The sequence below is a fragment of the Chelonoidis abingdonii genome, chromosome 2 (assembly GCF_003597395.2).
Source record: "Chelonoidis abingdonii isolate Lonesome George chromosome 2, CheloAbing_2.0, whole genome shotgun sequence".
Lineage (NCBI taxonomy): Eukaryota > Metazoa > Chordata > Testudines > Testudinidae > Chelonoidis > Chelonoidis abingdonii.
In genome coordinates this window covers 217,976,577-218,000,435 of record NC_133770.1, presented here as the reverse complement: position 1 = coordinate 218,000,435, position 23,859 = coordinate 217,976,577, and the positions used below count along the sequence as shown (strand labels likewise).

The 23,859-nt window shown below is 43.2% G+C and overlaps 2 protein-coding genes across 5 annotated transcripts in view; one reads left to right on the top strand and one right to left on the bottom strand.

The window, feature by feature from the left end:
* Positions 1–9,187, top strand: part of OSBPL1A (oxysterol binding protein like 1A) — a 160,999-nt gene extending 151,812 nt beyond the window's left edge. For all 4 annotated transcript variants that reach the window (XM_032799011.2, XM_075062973.1, XM_032799010.2 and 1 more), the window contains 2 exons: positions 1,286–1,376; positions 8,020–9,187. In XM_032799011.2, coding sequence (XP_032654902.1) covers positions 1,286–1,376; positions 8,020–8,122 — 194 coding nt within the window. In that variant the 3' untranslated portion in view covers positions 8,123–9,187. The remainder of the gene's footprint in view (positions 1–1,285; positions 1,377–8,019) is intronic.
* A 1,068-nt stretch (positions 9,188–10,255) lies between these two features.
* On the bottom strand, positions 10,256–17,963 carry CABYR (calcium binding tyrosine phosphorylation regulated). The gene is made up of 5 exons (XM_075062972.1): positions 17,588–17,963; positions 17,426–17,479; positions 13,597–14,529; positions 11,344–11,991; positions 10,256–10,637 (listed from the first exon to the last, which is right to left on the bottom strand). Exons 1-4 carry the CDS (start codon positions 17,856–17,858, stop codon positions 11,348–11,350), a joined length of 1,902 nt encoding a protein of 633 aa, XP_074919073.1. The 5' UTR covers positions 17,859–17,963; the 3' UTR covers positions 10,256–10,637; positions 11,344–11,347.
* Positions 17,964–23,859: the final 5,896 nt, after the last annotated feature.

Sequence of the window (23,859 nt, the reverse complement as noted above, 5' to 3'; positions counted from 1 at the left end):
TTATTCACAGCAAAAGGGTGAGGAAAAAAATAGACTTCATTAGGAAGAAAAGCAATTCCTCTAAAAGTCTGTTTGACTAGTACAAATTGCATGTGTCTCTTAATCTAGAAATGTCTAAGATGCCTATTGCCATGGTGTTTGCTGACTTTTTTTTTCTATAGTGGGTTTGGTGCTCGATGCTCTGATTTGTGACACTTGTTTATATGAAAGCAGCATGACCTGGAGGATGGAACTCGGGGACTAAAGACTTGGGTTATATTCCCAGTTGTGTGTCTGGCCTGGAGGGTGACCATGGGAAAGTTACTTCACCTTTGTGCCTCTATCTGTGCACCTGTAAAATGGAGCTAACACCTTTTCACTTGCTTTAAGCACTTTGAGATCAATGAATTAAAGAGTAGCTGGGCATTATGATGCTGTGGTACTGAGGAGTTCTCGAAGATCGGCAATGGGATCTTTTGAGGCTTTTTAAAATACACTGTAGACGAGTTGCTTCCTTTGACCATTCTGATCAGTCTTTACCTTTCCTTGTAAATTGGATTATTCTGTGACTAGTGAAAGTGACTCATACTATGTTTTATCCTTATCTACCCAAAGTATTTAGTATTACATTCTTAATTTACAGAATGCACTAACATTCAGTGATCTATCAATATCTGCAAGCTGTGTAGTGGTGGTATATCTGTTTCTGCCCAGCAGTCATACAGTCACACGCTGAGTGCTGCGATAAGCCAGTGGAGCTGGAGAAATTAGAGAGGCTGTAAATCAGGAGAATCACTTTGGTAATAATTTTAAACTCTGATCATTTGAAGATTCTCTGTCACGGGGCGTTGAGGCCCAAATATGAAGCAACTTGACAGAGGTCACACAAATTTGTGGCGCAGGTGGGGACTGAATCCAGGTCTTAATCCAGTCCAGTAATGTAACCATTTTCTCTTCTGAAGGGAATCTTAAAGCCCTTCTTCTCAAGAACTGCAACAAATTCTCAGGTTCCGTAAGTTCTGGCTCAACCCACAGTTTGGGCATACACCGAGACCTGTCTTTGATTGATCAATCTGACTGGTAGAGCTTGTCTTCTAGTTGGCCTTACTTCTAAAACAGAAATGCTTCTCATAATCTTGCCTCTCTGCTTTGCTGGGTCTGCTCTCTAAAGGAGGCTTTTAAAACTGGCATGATCTGACAAAATTAGTGTTGGAAACAAGCTGAGTCTTCAGTATAATGGGGGCTTCAATAAAAGTGATCAGGAAACTGATTTTTATTTTTTTTCCCAACTTCTGTTCCTTTTCAGATATAGCTAGTGAAGAGAAAAAAAGGCTAGAAGAGAAACAAAGGGCTGTCCGCAAAAACCGGTCCAAGTCAGAGGAAGACTGGAAAACAAGGTCAGTGCATTTGATAAAGTTCTTGGCTGTTCAGATTAGGTGTCTGTCCACGCACAGGTTATTCTCAATCACCAGAAGAGTTGATGACCTCTCCACCTCTGCTATTACTATCCTATTTGAGATTTTGGTCAGAGTATTTGTCATGCCTGGTTTAGTGAGGAATGTACTGGGCTCACTACAACATCAGCCCTGTTTCATTTTCTTACTTAACATCCCCCTCCCCCATCTCTAAACAGCCTGTCATGCCTCCTAAGCATCACTTGTTCTGTCAAGAACACAGCTGTTGTCACTAACGCCCGCTCACTGTGACATGTGCAGTCTGTGATGCTGTACAACTGACCAATACACATGTGCTCTGCCATACAATAGAAGAGATTCTGATTTGATTTGATCTCCTTACACTATCTGTAGATGAAAATAGCAGAGGGGACAATGTGCTTGGCCCCAGAGAGAAGGGAGCTCCTATCTTTTTTTATGATTCTTTCAGTTAACTATTATTATGTATCTTCACACCCATGACTCCCTAAAACCACCCACTTTTATTCCTGTGGTGCCAAAAACTAACCAAAGGATTTTTCCTTCTGGACTATATTAGAAAGCAGTCAAGCATGTCAATTCAAAACACTACTCACATTATACAGCCTATGATCGGTTTTGCTTTCTGCAAGTTGGTGCAATATGCTGCCTGGTCCATGTACCTGACTATTGCAGCTGTTTATGATCTAGCTAACTTCACAACTAGAAGGGCTGGGAAAAAATTTTAAGTGAGAGCTGAGATTTTATTACTCTTTTTCCTCCCACCATCTCAAGAAACACTTTGCAACCCATGGTGGCCATGATTCCTAGGTGTTGAACTGTTTGTGTGACCTTAAAGTTTTCTTGTTAAGTCTCTCCCAACCTCGTGTGTCCTCCCAGAAAGCCAAGCATTTTAAAGGCATAAACCTGTGTCAATAGTAGACACGTGACCATAAAACCTTATCACAATTTGTGAGCAAATTATGCAGATTATATAAACAAAGCTGTGAGACTTGAAGTTCTGTCTGTCAAGATCTGTTATTCTGCTAGATTTTTTTCTAACTTAGGTTACTGAAGTGGATTTTAAGCAATCTAACTCCATATACATGTGCTCTTGAATTCCTCACTGAATAAAGAACAGCTTTAGAAAGTGTTCTGCTGGTTCTCCTTGCTCTCCCAGTGTCTTTTAGGTTCTGTTACACAGACAGATTGTAATAATTGAAATCTTAAGCCTTCTGTTTCTAAATTTAAATTTTAATAGTTTCTCTGAAAGTTCTGTGACCTACATAATACATAGGTCCCTCATAAGGATACTTGGGCTCCCAGCATTTGACATTAAAACCCTTGAGTCCAATAACTTACCACCACCCTGCTGTAGGTAGGTGATATGGGAAAGCAGAAGGGCATTGGAGCATTTATTTATCCATTTGACTTTCTCTTATTTTTTTGGGTTTGCACATTAACCATAATGTAGTAGAGAGCACTGAGTCTAAATGCCACCCACAGACTCACTGTTCTCTCCAGAGTTTCACATAGGTTTCCTGTTACGCTGTTGCCAGCTAAACTTAGTTGCAAGTTGTTAGAATCTTTTTATAAATTAGTAAAATGGGGTCCAGTTCTGCAAACCCCCCAAATTCCTTCCCTCTCCAGGACTGAGAATATATCCTACTCTTCATCTAGATATTTAGAGCCTTTTTCAAAAGCTACACGGCATTGTACGGGACAGCCTTTTACTAGAAGGGTCACAGCTGCCATCTGGAATTAGATGAGTCTACTAATGACTGAGCAAGATAAGAATTTAAACCCACATAAGATGTCTTCAAAGCAAAAAATAAAAGCACGTTTTTATCTCTGGACTCAGTCAACACATGCTACAAAGTCATAATGTTGTGCACTGTCTCCTTCTGTTTCTCCTCAATTCATCAGCATTTTTAAAAAAAAAAAAAATACACATTGCAGTAAGGATGTAAGTGCTATTCCATGTTCTTCATGCGTGAGTCTAGGAAGCCATTAAAAAGCTTTGGCAATACCATGCAGTTCCCTGAAATGCTTCAGCTTTGTTTGATAGTGTTTCAGGAGAGAACTTCCACTAAGTGGTGTGGTAACTCAAGGCCACTTTACAGATAATTTGAAAGGGCACCTGCCACCTGCTGTGCTGTGCCAATACTTCATCACCAGTCAGGTGACTGTATAGTTAATCTTATCAGGCTTTGAGCAGCTCCCGTCCTTCTGGATTAGAAGATTAAAGTGCCTATCACCCCCTGGAATTTGAAAACTGATGCCAGCTTCAAAAGCACTGCAGCATGAAGTATAATGAGGCTCCTCAGTATCTGCAATTCACCTCTACTTTCAGACTTGAAGACCTGGGATAGTAAACCTGCTGGTTGGTTGTTGCAGAGAACTAAGCACTTGTTTATATAAACCGGAAATACTCTGGCAGTGGGGAGGAATTTCCTCTCTGTGGTAGGATTCCTATGCACTAACAATCTTGTTGTCCTCCCTGTACTTTCTCCTCTCCGCCCTCTCCCACGACACCTCCGGGGTCCAATAGCATGCCCCCATTGATGTAATGACTGGAACTGGAAGCTCCACTGTGGCCCTCAGTGGTCCACAGCCACTATTCTAGCCTTTCTTCTGATGTCAAGGAAGGTGTATCTAAGGTGTGGAGTGGACAGCCAAAGTCCAGCTACAGGAATATGAACCCAAAAACTAAGCCCACTGCAAACTTTCCCTATTCCCCATTTCAGTCAGCTTATTTTTATTTCCAGTCATTCCCTGCCATTGAACACCAGTTTGCCTTGTGCATGAACAACTTATTTTGCAGTTGTTTTCAAATCTCTCATTTAGTGTTGCACTCAATACTGGGATTTATTTGACAGTAGTGCAAAACAGCACAGCAAAAGAAATGTACATGAGGGAACCTGGGAAGCAATAGGATGAGAGGATTTAAATCCCCACCCCGTGGGGGAAAAGGGAATTAAGAGAGTAAAGAATTTGCAACATGATTCAGAAAAGTCAGTGGGGAATGAACCTTCCTGAGTATATCTTTGCTGAACCTCTTACTGTCATTCCTACCCTTTAGCGAGCCAGTATCACTCTAGTCTGACACAGGCAATTGTTCTTTGGAATTTAGACTAGAAAAATCTAGCTGAAAGTTTCCAGTGGGCTCTGCACCAGACTCGTGAGGCTCATCATCTTATTTCTTTTTACCAGAAATTGAGCTAACTAGCACACAGTTGGGTGTGCTGGGCTGTATTCCATCCTTTGAGAAATGTTTAATGATCTTATTCCAAGACAAGTGTTGTAATGGTGCTGCCCCATGTTTCTGGAGTGCCACATAGCCTCTGGGGTTGGGTCTAGAAGTAGTACCTTTTTGAGAACTCTCCACTGGTCAGCAAACCCAGTGCTTCCACACACCCACATTCTGAGTGGTAAAGCCACTTAATCATACTGTTTGTTTTACACAGAATGTCTAGTAGTAACTTCTGAGTTGCATTTTTTCTCTTTTCCAACTGAAGTCATCTGACAGCCCAGGGTCTCAGGTTTGGACTTGTCTGATTTCCATCTCTCCCCACCCCACCCCCACTTTTTGCTTGCTTTCTCAAAGTGCTTGGCTTGGTTTGCCCTGAGACAAGCATAGAACAATGTTTTTGTAATTCTTCTGAGTTAATATATGGTGAAGTTCTGGACACACTTGGTCTCCTCTCCCTTGTCAGAATGCCAGGGCTTATTTGTTTCAGTGACTGTCAATAATCCAGTGTGTATTCTAGGTTTCCTTACCTTAACAATTACTATCAGTATACAAATTGCAATAGGTAGGCACTGCTTGCATGTGAGATCCTTCCTATCACGTTCCCCATTCTCATTCTATATCAGGAATTTGTCAGTTTACTTGAAATAAAAAACGGGAAAAATTTTCAAAGATTGCTAGGATCTAGAAACCATCTGTTGGACAATGGCAAGGTATGGTCATGGAAAGCTAGATTGCTTTATGGTCTCTCCATTTAAGAAAATTATGCAGAAAACAATTCATATTTTGAGATGAACCCTTCTACATATTTCCAGGAATGTTAGATCCTCTGTTTAGGGAATACATAGCTTTGTCTGCAACCATCATTAATTACGCACTGTAGATAAGTGCACTTCTTAGGGCAAGATCCCTATCCTTTTGGTCTACTGTTTTTCATAATGGGCAGGATTTTCACAAGGTCTAGTGATTTTTGGGTGCCCAGTTTGAGACCCCTTAAAGGGGCCTGACATCACAGAGAGTTGGTTTGTTTCTGGAAAATCAGGTAGCAAATAGAGCACCCAAAGTCACTAGTCCACTTTTGAAAATCTTGGCCAATGGTCTAAAGACTGTATTAAGCTCCCTGGCACAGGGACCTTGTCTTTCACTAAAACACAATGAACCCTTATGCTGTTGCAAGCAATATTTGTGCTCGTCTCTCCTCCAATCGTTGTAAGGTAGTGGTTGATCTGGTATACTCTCTATCCTTCTCAACCTTTACCCACCCTACCCCCATGCTAACTTCACTGGGTGCATGAACTCTAACAACACTATTCCCAGTAAGCTAAATTTTGCTTCTACAGCACCACCCACTGGAAATAAGGTGTACATTTTTAACAGGAAGGGTAATTAATCATTGGAACAGCTTAACAAAGGCCACAGTGAATTCTCCATCACTGGCAATTTTTAAATTGCATGAATGTCTTTCTAAAAGATCTGCTCTAGGTATTATATTGGGGCATTTCTATGGCCTGTGCTATGCAGGAGATCAGACTAAAGGAACAGTGGTCCCTTGTGGTCTTGAAATGTGTGAACTAGTAGCAGTAGATCAGATACAAGTCGTGCAACAGTTTTGCTGCATCTTCCACAGTCCTTCTTGCTCACCTTAACTAGTACACCTCCACCCTGATATAACGCTGTCCTTGGGAGCCAAAAAATCTTTCCATGTTATAGGTGAAACCGGGTTATATTGAACTTGCTTTGATCCTCCGGAGTGCGCAGGCCTGGGCCCGCCACCCTGGAGTGAGGCTTTACCGCGTTCTATCCAAATTTGTGGTGTTTTATATTGGGTTGCGTTATATCAGGCTAGAGGTGTACTTGGCACAGGATAAGAATGATTTAAATACTTGGATAGGTTTTTACATTTTTTAATCCATGCTACAGTTCACATCCTCACGTTATTATGTAACAGACTATATTCCATAATAGAATGCACTGTGTATATAAATATAAAACCCTACCAGCCTGTTTTTTAAAAGGCAACATTTAATTACCAAACAAACCCAATATGCTAAACTTCCATTTTATTAAATCTTTCTGAAACCTTACGGTGATCCTGAATAGTTTCTCATGCTTGAGACAGTGTTAATTGCAGTGGCGTATACAAAGCAAGGATTGTTCGGTGGTGAATTAAGCTCCGAAAGGAAGCTGAGATGTTAACCATAAAGCAATTTACAGCAGGTGAACTCAGATGCCATGATCATTGTTTATTTGGCAAATACAGCATGCAGATTAAAAAAAAAAACAACCCTAGTTCATCTTTCTGAGGGCTGGTGCTGTGTAATATGTTGGTGTGAGGCAGAGATGACTAACTGGGCACAGATCTGAAAGTGAATAAAGACTGGGGAGAAGGTTGACATATTGGACATTATGTTAATAGGGGTGTGTTTGTATTGGAGGGAATACCTCAGACTTATCTGGGCTGTGGTAAGATGTGCTTCTTGATGTATAACGTACAAAGGAACACATACCACTGGGTATCTTATGTAGCATTGCTGGGGTGAGGGGAGCAGAGTTGCTGACACTCAAGCCATAAAAGGGGACTCCATGCTACATCAGAACCATACTTACCAATAGTGTGGCTCCTTAGTACATCTTACCTTACAAATGTGTAACTATCACTATGTTTGTGTATATACTGTAGAGCTGGAAACATTTGCAGACTTAAATAATAAGTGAAATTATAGCATTTCTGGTAACAGGCAAGCAGCATCTACCAGGAAGCATGAAAATAACTTGATGCAAATGGAACCAATCTCATGCCGTAGAATGGCTCTACAGTGTATGCCTCACATGTATTTTATAACTATGCAGAAAACTTGCTGGAACTGTTCTGTATGATGTGTTCCCTCAAGAGCGCTGTATTGCTGTTGGGAAGCAAATCACCAATCCCCATTATTGTGAGCTGTGGGATTTGACACTTACCAAAACAATGGTTTCAAAATCTTGGGGAGATCAGAATGCTAGTAAAGTAATAGACTTCTGATTTCAGGAATGCAGTGTATTACACAAGGATGCGAATAAATTGTTCTTAAATTCATGCCAAAAATGGCTTATTCAAAACTGCTTTGAAGTAAATTGTTTGTTGTACAACAATCTCTACTACCTACTCATCACAACATATCCACATAGAATAGTTTCTGACTGAAATCAGGGATTGTAAGAGAGAAGTCTAGCAAATCAAGACAGTCTGAACAGACTTACAACAGTGCGGGATGCAGCACTGAATTCTCAGTAAACTGGTTTGAAAACCAACATGAAAGATGCACCAAAGCAGCTTTGAACTTTGTTACACTGAAATGTATTCTAGTCTCCTCACAGCCATCCTGTCCTCTCTTACAGGTGGTTCCATCAAGGTCCCAATCCCTACACTGGTGCACAGGACTGGCTTTACTCTGGCAACTACTGGGACAGAAACTACTTTAATTTACCTGATATTTATTAAAATGTCAAAGGGAGCCCATGACTAATGCAAATTAAGTCTTAATCTTTTTAATTTTCCTTGTTTCTACTCATCTCTTGGAAAAACTGACAAGTTACTGAACAGTATATTAAGCATCTCCTGCAGTAAATATGGTGGCACAGATCTGAAAGTCTATGGAGAGGGAAACGTGGATAGAACTACTCAGAGCTGTCATTTTTCTGATGGGTTAGTGCTGTCATATTTGCTGAATACATCTGTTAAGTCTCGGTGGATAGCAAATAGAACATTTGAAGGTGTTCTATGAATCCTTTCTTTTAATGATTATGCTGGCACAACAGCCCTTTGGCGTGGATTTATTGTGGCACAGACATGTTTAAAAGCACAGGTATGAATTGCACTATTCTGTGCTTGAAGCTAGGAGAGGGCAAATTATTTTTGTAAAGACTGACTTATTTTCATAAAAAGCCATCTTATGAAAGTTAACTCTCTCAAGAATCCTGGATTCTGGTCAGTGATTCCAGAACTATTATCCCCCAAATATTCATGCGGTAGGTTACACTGGTAACATTACTCAAAGTATTTATTCCATGTTTAGTGCAGAGTTTTGAATTTGTTCTTTGATGTTTTGTTACCAGCCTCATTTTGTTAAGGAATTAAGAGCCATTTAAAAGTTTAATCTGAACTGAATACTAGTAAGAGGTTTAAAAAAAATCTGTTTACTGCACTAGAAACTATAGGTGCTTGGCACCATCGTTGTACAATTGCAAAAACTTTTTAAAAATCAGGACCCAGTAGAACATTACTGGAGAAACTAAACTGCACCTGTGTATGCACTGTACAAATGCACAAGACTTCCTTCTAGAAAGTGTAGTTTGGAGTCAGTAGGGCACCCGTATGGAGACTGCTGTACACACCAGCTTTACCCTTTTAATTGGGGTGCATTAAATCTTATGGAAATACATATTTATACAGACCTGGGGTACAGAGCTTGCAGCTGCTCTTTGTATACTATTTTAATTGCTGTCTGGAAGCTACTGTTAATTACATTAATTGCTACTCAATAAAGGCTTTCAAATGTTTCAATGCTCTGATTTCTCAGATTCATTTTTTTTAATACTAGGGGTTGCATCAGCTGATCCAGGCAGATGCCTTTGCACCTATAAAGTCATCCTGCTGATTGTGGCTTTTGGCTGATATGTCTGAAAGCTTGCAGTTTTGTGTTCATAAAGTATGTCACACAGTGGTTTCCCTAGAAGAACTGTGCTCAGCAAACAAGAAAGAAGCTTTGTAACTATAGAGGCTGAATCACACTGGCGTCTCATATCACTGTAAGTAATCTGTTCTACTAAAGTTGATGTCTCAAACTTTGAAGGGTTTTGCTATCCTGAAATGAGTCTAGAAACTTTTTTTGCGCCTCATTTGGGAGATAAAGATTTATTACAATCATCCCCCACTCCACTAGCCTTGTGTGACACCCTTGGGGTGCAATCCACTGGCTCAAACACTGACCTACTAGGGTTTGAAACCCATTAAGTTCCAGGGAAAGGATTCTGTTCCAAATGATTGTTTGAAGAGATTACTGGATAGAAATAGAGAAGGAAGCATTGAGTGGTGTATGCCTCCCAGGTAAGTTTCTTCTCCAGAAGTAGATATCTACTCAAAAGCCTCTCTCCTAGTGATTTCCTTTATTTTCAAGCTGGGACAAAGGAGATGGTACTTGCTCTTCTTTTTCTAAGTAGGAAGCAGGTCAACAGAAGGATTAATCACTAGGGAACTCATAAGGAGTAAAGACTAGGGCTCTTAAGAGAATAGATGCAGACACTAAGCAATTTCCACTGGATAATTAAAATCAGCATCTTCTCTAAACACTTGAAATCCCCCAGAAATGACACCACCCCCACCCTCAGTTTCCGCTGACAGACTGAAATAAACTTGAGGCTCCACACTATACAGTATTTTTCATAGCAACTCTAAGGTCCATTAGAATGGGTTTTAACAAACTCCTAGAGCACTGGCTTCTTGTGTGGTACAGGACAGCATCTGCCATTTTTTTTTTACCCTTAATCTCATTGACCACCTCACTTATACTTGGAATGTCCCAAAACAAGAAATTATAAGGACATTGCTTAACGATATCTGTTGCATAAGAAGTGACCTATGCTGGAAAGAGATGGTGTGGAACTAATGTGAAATTGAGGGTTTTTTATGGGTGTATGTTTACACGCTACATGATCAACTTGTCTGTTAACTAAACATCTCTAAGAGGGCTCAGACACTACTTCCCCTCAGGAGCAGAGGCATTTGGTTTTGGTTTTGATTATTGCCTGTGCTGCTGGTGGTTCTCCCTCCCCCCCCCCGCCATGGATGGTTCATTATATACTTATCTTCAATAATCTGTTTGCATTTCCAGACCCTTGGCAAAATACAAAAAGGCATTCTAATGGATTGTATTAGTTTTGAGTGCTTGTATTAAGTTAATTTATTTTAAGATGCAGATTTCCATCCTGGGGTGTTCACATGACATCATCTCCTCAACCTGTTAAAGAAAAAGTATTTGGTTAAGTACAGAGAGCACTACATTCATTCTTCTCCTTGCCCCCAACCCTCAACACACACATGGTCCTTTCCAGAAGGTGGGATGTTGACTACCAGTCCACAGGAGGCAGTTCTGAAATAGCACTCCCAGCATCCTAGACACTGCTCATACCTATGTCTTCAAGCTACAATTTATGCTTTCATGTACCATGCACAGTAACCTGGGGTATAAATCTACAGTGCACTTGCCTGCTGCTTTGATTTCCCATTTCAAACATCTGGCAGAGGATGAAAATAGCAATTCAAACCAATTCTCAAGTTGCAAATGCCAAGTAGAGGAGAAACCAGCTCCAAACTTTTCTGGAGCAAGTAGTTTTATCTAAAATCAGAAGTCATACTGAACCTCCATCCCCTAAATGAAAGTAGTGAGTGTTTGCTCTGTATGCCAGGTAGAGTCACTCTACACTAGTGCATCGGAATGAGAGGAGGAATTAGGCTGTCCCAACCACTGTCAAACCAGCTTCAAGTCAAATACACAAGTGGCTAGAATGGTAGCCAAAGCCCAGCAAGATTAGGTTCAGTGGAAGTTATGTCCTCAGCAACTCAAATCCAGGCTACAGTTTGGGAGCCTAACTTTAAGCATCCAAGTTCAAAAACTTCAGCCTCTGGTTATAAAGCAAAAACTTAAGCTGTGAACATCTCCCTACCTTCTCATGAGTCTGCTCTGCGGACCGGGGAAGAAGTAAATGTAATCTCTCCTGCTATGCCATAGCTTCCTGCAAAGGGATTTATGCCAGCTTGTTTATCACCAGCTGCTGAGCCCCTCTTTGCGGACATTACCTCGTCTAAGGGTATGGCAACTGAAAGAAAAACTGGGGTTGGTGGTCTAGCAGTTTCTTGTGCAGAATTAGAATTGGGGTTTGTAGTGGCCATTTTCAGATCTGCTGGCCTGGCAACTGGTACAGGTACTGTAGTGAATCGCCTCACAGCACTTGTGTCATGCTGTGTAAGGACAGCATGGCCAGGAATAGACTTCCAGTCCTGTACATTCTGAACTGTAGAGCCCACTAAAATGAAAGGTGGTGCATTTCCCCTCTTGCCTTCTTCCATCATCACATAAGTTGGAGAGGATACTTGTGGTGGTGGACCTTGTGGTGTCAGCTGCTGTTGTAGGAATGGTGGTTGCTCCTTCCCACTAGATATATAGAGGGTTGCTTGGGGATAAGGAGCACCAGTTCCAGCAGGAGGAAGGGGTGGTGGTGACTTTCGACCTTGTTGGCTCAAATCAGTTAGACAATAGAGAGTCCACACATTAGAATATGGTGGTGGTTGTCCTGCTTCGGTTGTTGCCATTGCTATAAAATAAAAATTTAAAAAATTGCTGGTATCAGGAGCTATGAATTGCACTCATATTGCAGACCTTACATATAACATGCCTATACTTACGTATGCCATAAGAAAGCATGTTAGAGAAGATGGGGATTTTTGCATAGCTGAAGTGAAAAGAACAGCAGCAGAATTGGTGCTGGAGTTATGGCCAAAGAGACCATAATTCTTCCTGTTCTAAGTCCCACTTTTCAGTTGCTTATAGACATCTTCCTTTTAGGCTGCCAAGCCTGAGAGATTCTGAATGACCAGCACAAGGGGAATTGCGACAGTCTGCCCCTCTCCCCCCCGCCCCCCAAAAGTCAGTTGTCAAAACTTACTTACATGTTTTGGTTTATTAAAACAAAACAGAAAAATGCATCTGGATTCAGGGTAATATTTTTACAGCTGGACATCCAAAGTTAGACAGCAAACTGTGGAAGCTTACATTTTACAGCCAATGTTTTCAAAGGATAGTTTTATAAAGAGAGTTTATCAACCCCTGAACAGGGATCGGAACAAGCAGGCTGCCTCCAACCATAACTACCGCACCACTGCCACATGCTATGACATTGTTATTCGTTCGTTTCAGCCATGCAAATCCCTTGGTGTTGCTTGACAAAGTAGTTCAGTAACATGCTTTGATATGTCTTAACACCTCTACCTTTCCTGGGGCCTGGAAGGGGATCAGGAGGGGTTCTGCAGTAGCAGGGGGAGTCAGGCAGGCACTTCTCACTGGAGAAGGGGACACAGAAGGGATTCTCCAGCTGGGAGCAGGGGGTGGGCTTGGCACTTGTCACAGAGGATGGAAAGAGTGGCTTTGCAGCTGGGAGGAGAGTCTGCCTAGGGTACTTGTCAGGTGAGGAGTTTGTTCCAGTGGCACTTTACCAGGAACACAAGCGGCAGGCCCTCTTCCCATCTGCAGAACCCCCTGCTAAGTGCCTCGTCCACCCACCTCAACCCATCTGCAGAACAGGACAGTGCAGGCAACCACCACCATTTCTTTTTTAAATGCAAAAACTATGTTAATACAATGGCTAGGATTTAAATCTTTCAAAGTAAGGCTGCATTCAAAGTTCTGGCCACCCCCATCACCCTTCCTCAGCCACAAGGCACATATATTACACCTCCAATCTCTGCCATTGCCTCAAACTGTGTGGCTCACTTTCAGCAAGACGTTTTCAGGGCTGCTCAAAGGTAAAACACCTCCATATACCTTTGTATGTGCCACATACCACTCTGGCTCCAGTAGTAAGTGCTGTCTGCACCTCTGATGCCACAACGAATCAATTTGCAAGAACTTGTAAACACACATTCCCTCTGATGCAGGCAACACTAATCCAAGAGCAGTTATGGGTCTTGCTCACAATTAGTCACACATTGTGGAACAAATTGCAAAGAGATCTAATACCTGTGCATTGGGGCCAGGTGATTGCAGAGGAAACCAAAGCTCCTTATGTGCCCCAAAGTGAGTAAGTTCAATCTCTCCCATAGCTTTGCACTAGCATAGGTTCTTGCATTTAATAATTTAGCTGCTGAATTTCAGCATTGTCAACCTGGAATATGAAATTTTCATTAAGATCTGACGGTCTTACCTGACATAATAAAACCTTGCTCAGCTGATGCCATTTGCGCTGTAGTTTCCATTCTTTCAGGGTCACATTCTGCATCATCTGCAGATGGATCTAAGAGCTTAGTGCATGTAAACTGACCTGCATTTAGCGAAGGCATTAGTGGCTGCTGAATTTCTATTAGACAAGCTACTTGTTCTAAAAAGGGAATGACTATTTGCTGCGGAAACTGCTCTATGTAAGGTGGAACCTCTCCTTCAGTAGCGGGCTCGTCACTATGTATTGGCATAGCCTGAATGGTTGATGTAACCTCAATTTCGCTTTGGGAAGGCACAGCCTGTAATGGATCTTTAGGAGGAGGTGGTGGAGGAGCAGGTGGTGGTGGTTCATCCTGCAAGGGGGTTGAGGAAGCTTGATCTACATCACTTGTTGCTTGTTCAGCCTGACTGCTGGAGGACCCTAGGACAATGGAGGCCTGACTCTGAACCGCTGACTCCAACCTAACAGACTCTGCAGAACCCTCAGCAGCTGGGGTAAGTGTAGCATCTTCAGCAGCACCTTCTACTGGTGCAGCTGTTGTGTCCACTGAGCTCAGAGACAGTTCAGGTAAAGATTGCACACTTGTTGCCACATCCGTCATAGAATGAACAGAATCAATGTTACCTAACATCTGTGCAGCAAGCTGTGCAGGATCAGCTGGGACATAGGCAAGTTCAGGTCCCTTAGGGGATGATTCAGGTCCTGTAGGGGATGGTTCATTTTCTGCAAGTTCACAGTGAGTCGATGGGTATTGTGTAGTTTTGTTGCTGTATTCAGGTTCAGGGCCTTCATGCAACTGGTCCTCTTCTGTATCTGTAGATTTTTCCTTTCGTTTTGGTTCCTCGGAAAGTGGAGACACTACGCTTATGTCTCCAAGGTCAGCTCTCTTTTCTGGCAGTCTATCAGTCCAGCCCTCTACTAATTAAAAGAGCACAACAGTAAGTTAGCAGGTGCTTCCAACAATCTCTGCGCAACCTGCCTGTTTAACACTTCATCAAGCCTTTAAAGCAGGGGTGATCAATATGCAGATTGCAGGCCAAATTCTGAATACCAGAGGCTTTGCACTGACCCTGAAATCTTTATTTATTTTTATTATTTTCTCTGGAGTTTGGACCTTGAGTGCCCTTTGGCCTTGACATTTGGATCGTGACATAAAAAATTGACTACCCCTGCTTTAAAGTGAATTTGTCAAGTCATTCTAGATTCAAGGTACATCAGTTTAAAATGGGATTTCTGTTTGCCTGTTAACATACAGGCTAAACGTCATGGAGCAGGATATGTACAATTTTACTAGTGCTAAACCCTCTCTTTCCCCCACATTGTAGCCACTATCATCTGCCCCACAGCATAAAAAAAAAAAAGTAGCAGGCAAAAAAACAGTCAATAGGAAAAAGCAAATCAAATACTTAACTGAGAAATGTATCATTCCCTTTGGAACCTACCTAGAGCATCAAAGCATTTTGGATTCATACAAAATATGTTGGAGACACACATCACAAATCCCATGAAACTGGAGTGTTTGCATAAACCCTGCCCCCTGGGTCTTACCTAAAGAAGTAGCATGTATATGTCAGTGGGAGGCTCGGAGCAAGGTTTTGGCAGTAGAGATGAAGGGGTGGATTTTGGAAAGAGAAACAGGAAAAACTGATGGGATTTTCATGGGTATCATGGTTGAAAACATGAAAAAGAGAGAAGAGAAGGAGCTCTGTTTTTATTGTGTTTAGTCTGTTGGCCACTGCTCATGCAAAAATGGCACAGCGGTAGATATGAGACAATGGAGGAGCGTGGGGGACTGCAGGAAACAGAGGTAGATCTTGAGTTGGTGGTGAGATGGTACCTAATGTCATGTGTGGATAAGATCAGCCAGAGAGGTTCCAGAGAAAGGAGCAGGAATGCAGAAGAGATACAATAAATCTAGAACCCTCTATTCATAGCAAATTTAAGCTCTAATAGCAGAAACTCACTCTAAAATTACACACTGTGACTGGCAATGCAGTCTCTCTCAATGCACACACAATTTACAACCCAGCTCCCTTCACAGCTGCAGAAACAATAGTAGATCACTTACATGTGTATCTCCAGGCACGGCACCTGCCTTGTGTCCTTAGCACCTTCCTCTCCCACCACCCATCCTGTTGTCTTCCCAGGAGCATTTGTTCTGTGCTGGGGCATAGCTGACTAATCCTCTCAAAAGGCAGTCAGTGTAGGGCACAGCATCAGAGTGCTGAGGATCATTCTCCCTGTACTTAATGTCCCGATGTGCAGCAGACTGCTTAATAAATTATTGTTCTTACCTTTCAGTCAGTCAGTATTATTCGTTTTTACTGTAGCACTAAGAGGCTCCCACTGAGATTGGGGTCTGTGTGTTAGGCACTATTGTACAGACTGTGAAACAATCCCTGACCCAAATTGCCTACAGCAGGGGTAGGCAACCTATGGCGCGCATGCTGAAGGTGGCACGCGAGCTGATTTTCAGTGGCATTCTCACTGCCCGCGTCCTGGCCACCAGCCCGGGGGCATTCAGTTTTAAATGAAGCTTCTTAAACATTTAAAAAACCTTATTTACTTTACATACAATAGTTTAGTTATATATTATAGACTGTTATAGAAAGATGTTCTAAAAACATTAAAATGTATTATTGGCACGCAAAACCTTAAATTAGACTGGCTAAATGAAGACTTGGCACAGCACTTCTGAAAGGTTGCCGATCCCTGGCCTACAGTCTGAAAAGACAGACAGAACAGGACATGAAACCAGAGCCACAGAGGCAAAGTGACTTTCCCAAAGTTGTAGCAAACAAGGGGGTAGCACTCAAGTCTCCAGATTCCTACTCTGGTATCTAGCCACTGGACCACCTGGTCTCCTGTCAGTTCTTAGAAACTGAACCAGTAATAATTTATTCTCCCAATAGCTTTAGAGTCCTTTTAGCTAGAGCCAGGTGCATTTTTAAACCTTACTTTCTGCACAACTCTACCAGTGATATCACAAAGACAACATGCAAGTCTCAGAGACTTGGTCCAGCTCTGTGGCATTATGACAAAATACTGAAGCGGTGTGAGAGGCGAAAGAGACCCTTAGCTTCCAAGAAGCTTCCTTTCCCCTTCTCTAAAGGCTGGGAGGAGAAAAGTCTGCCATTTTTGTGGCCTCCAATTGAATACCTTTCCAACAACCTCCTTCACAACTCCAGCAGGGTCACATGCAACTGAATACAAGAGGAGGGGCAGGGATGAGCAAACTCAGATGAGAAGACTGTGTCATAATGGAGTCAATGGGTGAGTAAAATGTCAGTTCAAAATGATGCAAGCAGATGATGGATGGGTCTCCAGGCCAATAAGACATCACTAATGCAACACCTGCTAGTACCCTACAACTGAGATTTGGCCCCTCGTGACACAGTCACGTTACAATCTCTGCCAGAGAAATTCTTTCCTAAATGGAAATATGGCACTTCAAGTGCCAAAAACAAGAATTATGGAGATGAGACCCTAAACGAGAGCCTGTATTCCCCACTACCCATCTGCAGCACCAAAGGCATCTGCAGGGATTCCTGTATGTACTTTAGAGTCCTATCCTGTGAGGCATCAAAGGAAGGCATTTGGGAGCTCATAGAATTAGGCTCATACTTTGTAAAGGTATATTGTGATGACAGGTGCTAAATAATGTTGTTACTATTCATAATGAAAATGGTCAAAAGATCATTTAAAGGGGATTGTTCATGACCATGTAGGTTTGAATGCTTTATCTTATAATCACAATATACTGTATTTTAAAACATAGTAGCTTAATAAGAGCAGCATTTGACACCTTTCTTACCTCTAGTGAAATGAAATTCTCTAACCAGGTCTGTTATATCCAAATTAGGATTTTCTGGAGGTAAAAGTATAAATTAAGATGAACAGTTTGATTAGCATTCTGAACTAACACAGCTTTTCAAATGTACTGAATCTGTATCACTGCATATAAGCAGGAACAAACCTTCTCTAAATGCAATTAGCTCTCTGAAGTAGAGAGCTGCAAATTCAGTGATATTGCTTGGACTGGTTTTGAGAACTGCTCTGCTCACTCCCTCCAGTAAAGTCTTGAGGCCATATGGAACAACAAGCCTGGGCTTTGAAGAATGCATCTTCCTCAATTGGAGATAAATCGCACTGTCACAACTACAAGGAAAAATATCTGAGTCAGTAACTGCGTGTAGCCTACTAGGGTTCCCATAATACACCTGTCTATTTCCAGGCTTTATCACCATGGCAGATGATGATGATTTCTCCTGGGCCTTCTCAGTCCTCAAGACCCACTAACTAGCAGTGGGTTTTTGGTCAATTATAACAACATATACTAGTTCAACAATGTCAATTTCCTCACAGTTTTCACATGCCCAGATGATCCCCCACTCCTCTTCCCACCCACAAACCTGAATGACCGTTCAAACATGTGGCTCAGCAAACTTCAGCCACTGCCCAAAATGAAGTCAACTAGGTCCCATTAAAGCACCAGCTCTCAGGGACATCACCAGTTTTTTAAGCAAATTTGAATTCTTAAACTTCTGTTTGGGATTATTTTAAGCATCATTCAGCCACTAATTGTATAAATCCAGATTTTACAAGACACTGAGCTAAAATCTTGTCCTCGGTTCCCGGCTGCAAAGTGGGTCTAGCGCAGACATCGCTGCAGGGCTGGGAGATCCCTGGTGAAAGGGGCGGTGTTACACCTAATTATTAGCTAATCGTTTCCTCACAGTACCCGGGGGTGCCGTGATTCGTCGCCACCACGCCCGGCTCAGCTCGGCCAGGCAGCGCCCTGCACAGCCGCGACGGGCTCCGCCGCACCTCTGGCGCTGTGGGCTCACTGCCTGCGCCGGGGTTTGGGCTCCGGCTGGGACACGCACCCGCCCCCCCTCCCCGTGAGGGAACGGAACAAACTAAGGGCGAGATCGGGGCTGCCCGGCCCGTGCTCCCCCGCCAGCCCTGCGGAGAAGGCCTTTTCCTTCCACTCTTTAGCCCCATCAACCGGCACGAGAGGCAGCGGCTCCGGCCCAGACCTTTTCGCTTCCTCCTCCGCCTCCCTTGCCAGAGCCTCCTCTACAGGGGTCCGCAGCAGGCGGGGCCTTTTATAGGTGGGCGGGGCCGGGAAGGTGACGAAGTTCCATTTGTGAAGTCACAAGAACTTCTTCGCACACACCTATCCAGGCAGCGTGGTCAGCAACGGAGAGGGGCGTGGCCGCCGCTGGCTCACAGCCAGTGAGAAACGGGGATGCCTGGCGGCTTGGGGTGAGCTTCCAGCTGTTAGCAGCTGGCTTCAGGGCACAGGTGGCGCCTTCTTGGCCCCCTACGCCCAGAGCCAGGCTCCCTTACTCTTGGCAGCTGGGGGAAACTGGCAAACTGGGCCAAGCTTCGTTCTTCCTTCCTTTCCACAATCAGTACCAGGCTGGGTCTGAGGTACCTAAATACCCTCTGAAAACCAATGATTGATAGAGCACTGACCTCCTCCAAACCAAACCAGAGGTTAAGGCTTTCCTTGCATGAGGCCAGGTGGGATACTTCTGGCATCAGGCGCGTTTACATTTTTATGCCAGTATAAAAGTGTCCCCACCAGTTTGCTCTAATTTTTTAAAATTTCAGAAATGCCTAAATTTCAAAACTAGCAGCAAAACACACCTCGATGAGGCTTCTGCCCTAGGCTTTTTCTTGATTCTCCATTGGCGCTTTCAGGCAGAGCAGTGCTAGCCCAGTGGGGGGGTCCTAAGCAGGAACAGGCAGAAAAACACCCACACACCCCACAAAGCTGCTCGAGCCCTAAACAATTGCTTATGCCTAGTACCTGCTTTGCTTTTAGGGTTTCATGTAAGCAGGAGGAAGTGCTGCAGAGATTGAATTGTAGTAGTGACTATTAACCAGGATTGTATTAGCTCTGCTTTCCTACATAACTCAGGCCTTCACCTTTGAACATTAAAAACTATTTATCTGACAAACTAAACATACCAAAGTTTCTCATCTCCATTGCTTATAAAATAGTAGGAAAGGAGAAAAGAGAGGGGAGTACTTAAAAGGGTGTCATCAGGAGGAAGGAGAAAACTTGTTCACTTTAGCCTCTAATGATAGAACAAAAAGCAATGGGCTTAAACTGCAGCAAGGGAGATTTAAGTTGGACCATTAGGAAAAAGTTCCTAATTGTCAGGGTGGTTAAACACTGGAATAAATTGCCTAGAGAGGTTGTGGAATCTCCATCTCTGGAGATATTTAAGAGTAGGTTAGATAAATGTCTATCAGGGATGGTCTAGACAGTATTTGGTCCTGCCATGAGGGCAGGGGACTGGACTCGATGACCTCTCGAGGTCCCTTCCGGTCCTAGAGTCTATGAATCTATGAAAACAGACTGGAGATTTTGCTACACTAGCTTTCACTTTCCTTGACTATGACAGACTGTCAAAGTCAGCATAACCCTAAAATCAGAGTTATCGGTGTGCTACCCTTCACTGCCCTGATCAGACTTTCCACTTTATGCTGGGTCTAGGTGGGTCTCTGTCCAAAATATGACCCAGAACAGTACGAGTTCAGATCTGGCTTGCCTCAAGCTGGAGAGCAGCCTTTCTCTAACAGGACTCTGTACCAGGCTCCCAAACCAAATTGCCATGTCATAAAGGGCAACTTCTTTTCTGGTTTGGTTGTAGAAGCAGAAGACAATTCGTTACGTACAGGGGCTTTGCCAGTCTCTCACGGGTATCTTAGGGCCTGTCTTCATTGCAACAGTTAATTCTGGTTGAGTTAGTCCAAGTGACTTCTTTGGCAATAGTTCAATTGAGTAGCCACATGGCCAGTGATTTGGTTAGCAGAGTGACTGGATTAGTAGTTGAGCTGTAACTCAGCTGCCGTATCCCCGCTGCATTACTAGCTTGAGCCCAGTGCTTAAGTTGTAATGAAAGAGTTGCTGGGGCTCAAGCAAGTAGGCGCCGGGCTCAAGCAATTTTTTTTACTTTCATAACTGACGCGGCAAGCACAGAGGTATCACAGCTCTGAACTGCCATGCCTGGAGGTGCCAGGGTGCAGCCCTGGCAAAAATTAAGCACTGTTTCAGCATCAGCAGCACTCAAGCCCACCCCATCCCTGAAAGGCCAGTTAGATCAAAGCACCACTTAACTTGAGCTAGAAAGCTGTGCATGGATGGGGATTGCATTAGGGCAGCGGTGAGCAAACTACGGCATGCGGGATTTCCCCCTGTGGGCACTGTGGCCCCTGAGCAGGGGGTCAGAGAGCTCCATGCTTTGCCCTTGCCTCCAGGCACCACCACCTGCAGTTCCCATTGGCCAGGAAGGGGGAGCTGGGACCAATGGGAGCTTCGGGGGAATGGAGTGGAGCGGGGCCAGGGACAGGGCAGGGAGCTAGGACAGGGCGGGCATGCAGGGAGCCTGCCCTGCCCTGGCTGCCGCCACTCTGGAGCTGCTTTAGATAAGCAGCGCCAGTCCAGAGCCTGAACCCTGCCCCCCAACTCCCTGCCTGTACCTCCCACCCCTCCTGCACCCCAACTCCCTGCCCTGAGCCCCCACCCACAGTCCACATCCCTTCTGCACCCCAACCCCCTTCATGCACCTCACACCCCTCCTCTACCTCAATCCCTTGCCCTGAGCCCCTTCCTGCACACCACACCCCATCCCACATCCCCTCCCACACCCCAACCCCCTGCTTCAACCCTGCATACAATTTCCCCACCGAGCTGTGGCCCTCAGCCCAAAAAGTTGAGTTATAGCTCAAGCTAACTTGGAGCTTTATTTCAGGTTCCTTCCTCCCCCCGTCCCCCTCCATTCTGGGTGCTGAAGGAGTTCTGTAGTTTTAATATCCCACCTAGATAGACTACAGACAGATTTATGCTATGGGGATTGTAATGGCATCACTACAGTACCATAGTTATGCCAGAATAACTCTGTAGTGTAGACACAGCCTACAACAATGGACAAGGCTTTTTTCTTTCCCTGTAGGTGTGTGCACGTGCGCATGCACACACACACACACACATGATGGTAGGTAGGCCAGCAGAAGCTTTCTTCCCTCAACTAAGCTACATTTACACCAGGGGTTAGATTGGCACAGCTATTGTGCTCAGAGGTGTAGATTTTTCATACCCCAGAGCACCAGAGTATGTTGACCTACATTTTAAGAGTAGCACAGGCCTACATTTTCCTAACAGCACACACTGAATCGCTAGCAGGAACTTCCTTGTTGCTCTTTTATCAGAGAGTAAAACAGGAACTCTTTGGATCACTGCTTACATCAAAACTAGCCTGTAGTGACAGGGTGGTTTTTTTAAACCTATCATAGATTAGAATGTCCAAACGTTAGCAAGTTAGACTAAGTTGTATATTTCAGTTCAAAAACTTCAACATATTTTAGTGCCATTAAGAAAGACAAACATTTGAAGCAGGTCATTATTTTGTTGCTTAAAGCTCTTATATAAAGTTTAAATACAATATATTAAACCCAGTAGGAATTCATTCACAAGTAACAGACCCAACCACATACTGTAATTTTATTACTGTTGTCTCTGGTCACCACACTTATATAAGAATGGCCGTACCAGGTCAGACCAAAGGTCCATCTAGCCCAGTATCCTGTCTACTGACAATGGCCAATGCCAGGTGCCCCAGAGGGAGTGAACCTAACAGGCAATGATCAAGTGATTTTTCTCCTGCCATCCATCTCCATCCTCTGACGAACAGAGGCTAGGGACACCATTCCTTACCCATCCTGGCTAATAGCCATTTATGGACTTAACCACCATGAATTTATCCAGTTCTCTTTTAAATGCTGTTATAATCCCAGCCTTCACAACCTCCTCAGGTAAGGAGTTCCACAAGTTGACTGTGCACTGTGTGAAGAACCTTCTTTTATTTGTTTTAAATATGCTGCCTATTAATTTCATTTGGTGACCCCTTGTTCTTGTATTATGGGAATAAGTATATAACTTTTCCTTATCCACTTTCTCAACATCACTCATGATTTTATATCCCTCTATCATATCCCCCCTTAGTCTCCTCTTTTCCAAGCTGAAGAGTCCTAGCCTCTTTAGTCTCTCCTCATATGGAACCCTCTCCAAACCCCTAATCATTTTAGTTGCTCTTTCTGAGCTCTTTTTCAGTGCCGAGGTATGATCTTTTTTGAGATGAGTAGACCACATCTTACGCCGTATTCGAGATGTGCGGCGTACATTGATTTATAAGGACAAAATATTTCTCGAGTCTGGCATATCTCTATCTCTCTTTTTAAATGATGTCTTCCATCCTGTTTGCTTTGGGGACAGCCGGTTGCACACTGTTGTGGACATCTTTCAGAGAACTATCCACATATTGTCAGATTTTGACCGACCAAGATCTTTGTCCTGACTACGTTTTAGCAGGTAGAATTATCCCCATCATATTGTATGTATGTTGTAGGTTATTTTCAATGGATTACTTTAATTTATCCACATTATGTTTCATTTGCCATTTGTTGCCCCAATCACTTTTTGTTTTGTGAGATCTTTTGAAGTTCTTCACAGTCGCTTTTGTTCTTAACTTCTTGTAGCAGTTTGTAGTATCAGCCTGCAACCGACAGTACAACCTCATTGGTTACCCCTTTCTCACGTTCACCTTTATGAGATAGATTAATCGGATTGGTACGAGGACTGACGCCTTAGGGAACACTGCTAGTTACCCCTCTCCATTCTGAGAATTTACCATTAATTCCTACCCTTTGTCCCTGTCTTTTAACCATTCTCCAGTCCATGAAAGGACCTTCCCTTTTATCCCATAACACCTTAATTTACATAAGAGCCTTTGGTGAGGGACCTCTTTCAAAGGCTTCTGCAAATCTAAGTACACTATGTCCACCTTGTCACATTTTGGTTACTCCCTCGAAGAACTCTAATAGATTCAGTAAGAACCCGATTTCCTTTACAGAAACCGTGACTATGGCTAACGATTTAATGTTTTTCTACATGTGCCACATTTTTGATTCTTTAACTATTTTTCACTAAATGTTGCCCAAAGTTACGACATATAGACTTACCCGGTCTGTAATTGCTGGGATCACTCTAGAGCCTTTTAAATCTTGGCGTTACATTAGCAAGTTCCAGTCATTGGGTACAGAAGGTTGATTAAAGGACAGGTTACAAACCTCAGTTAATAGTTCCGCAACTTCACATTTGAGTTCTTTCCAGAACTCTTGGGTGATGCGATCTGGTCCCGGTGACTTGTTAATGTTGAGTTCTATCAAATATCC

Excerpts from the sequence above, each read along its gene's own strand:
- CABYR (XM_075062972.1), bottom strand. The coding sequence starts at position 17,858 with ATGGTGATAAAGCCTGGAAATAGACAGGTGTATTATGGGAACCCTAGT. Across the intron at positions 14,530-17,425 it reads AGAATTTCATTTCACTAGAG|TAGAGGGCTGGACTGATAGA; the intron begins GTAAGAAAGGTG and ends TCTTTTAATTAG. Across the intron at positions 11,992-13,596 it reads GCAAGGTTTTATTATGTCAG|CAATGGCAACAACCGAAGCA; the intron begins GTAAGACCGTCA and ends TTTATTTTATAG.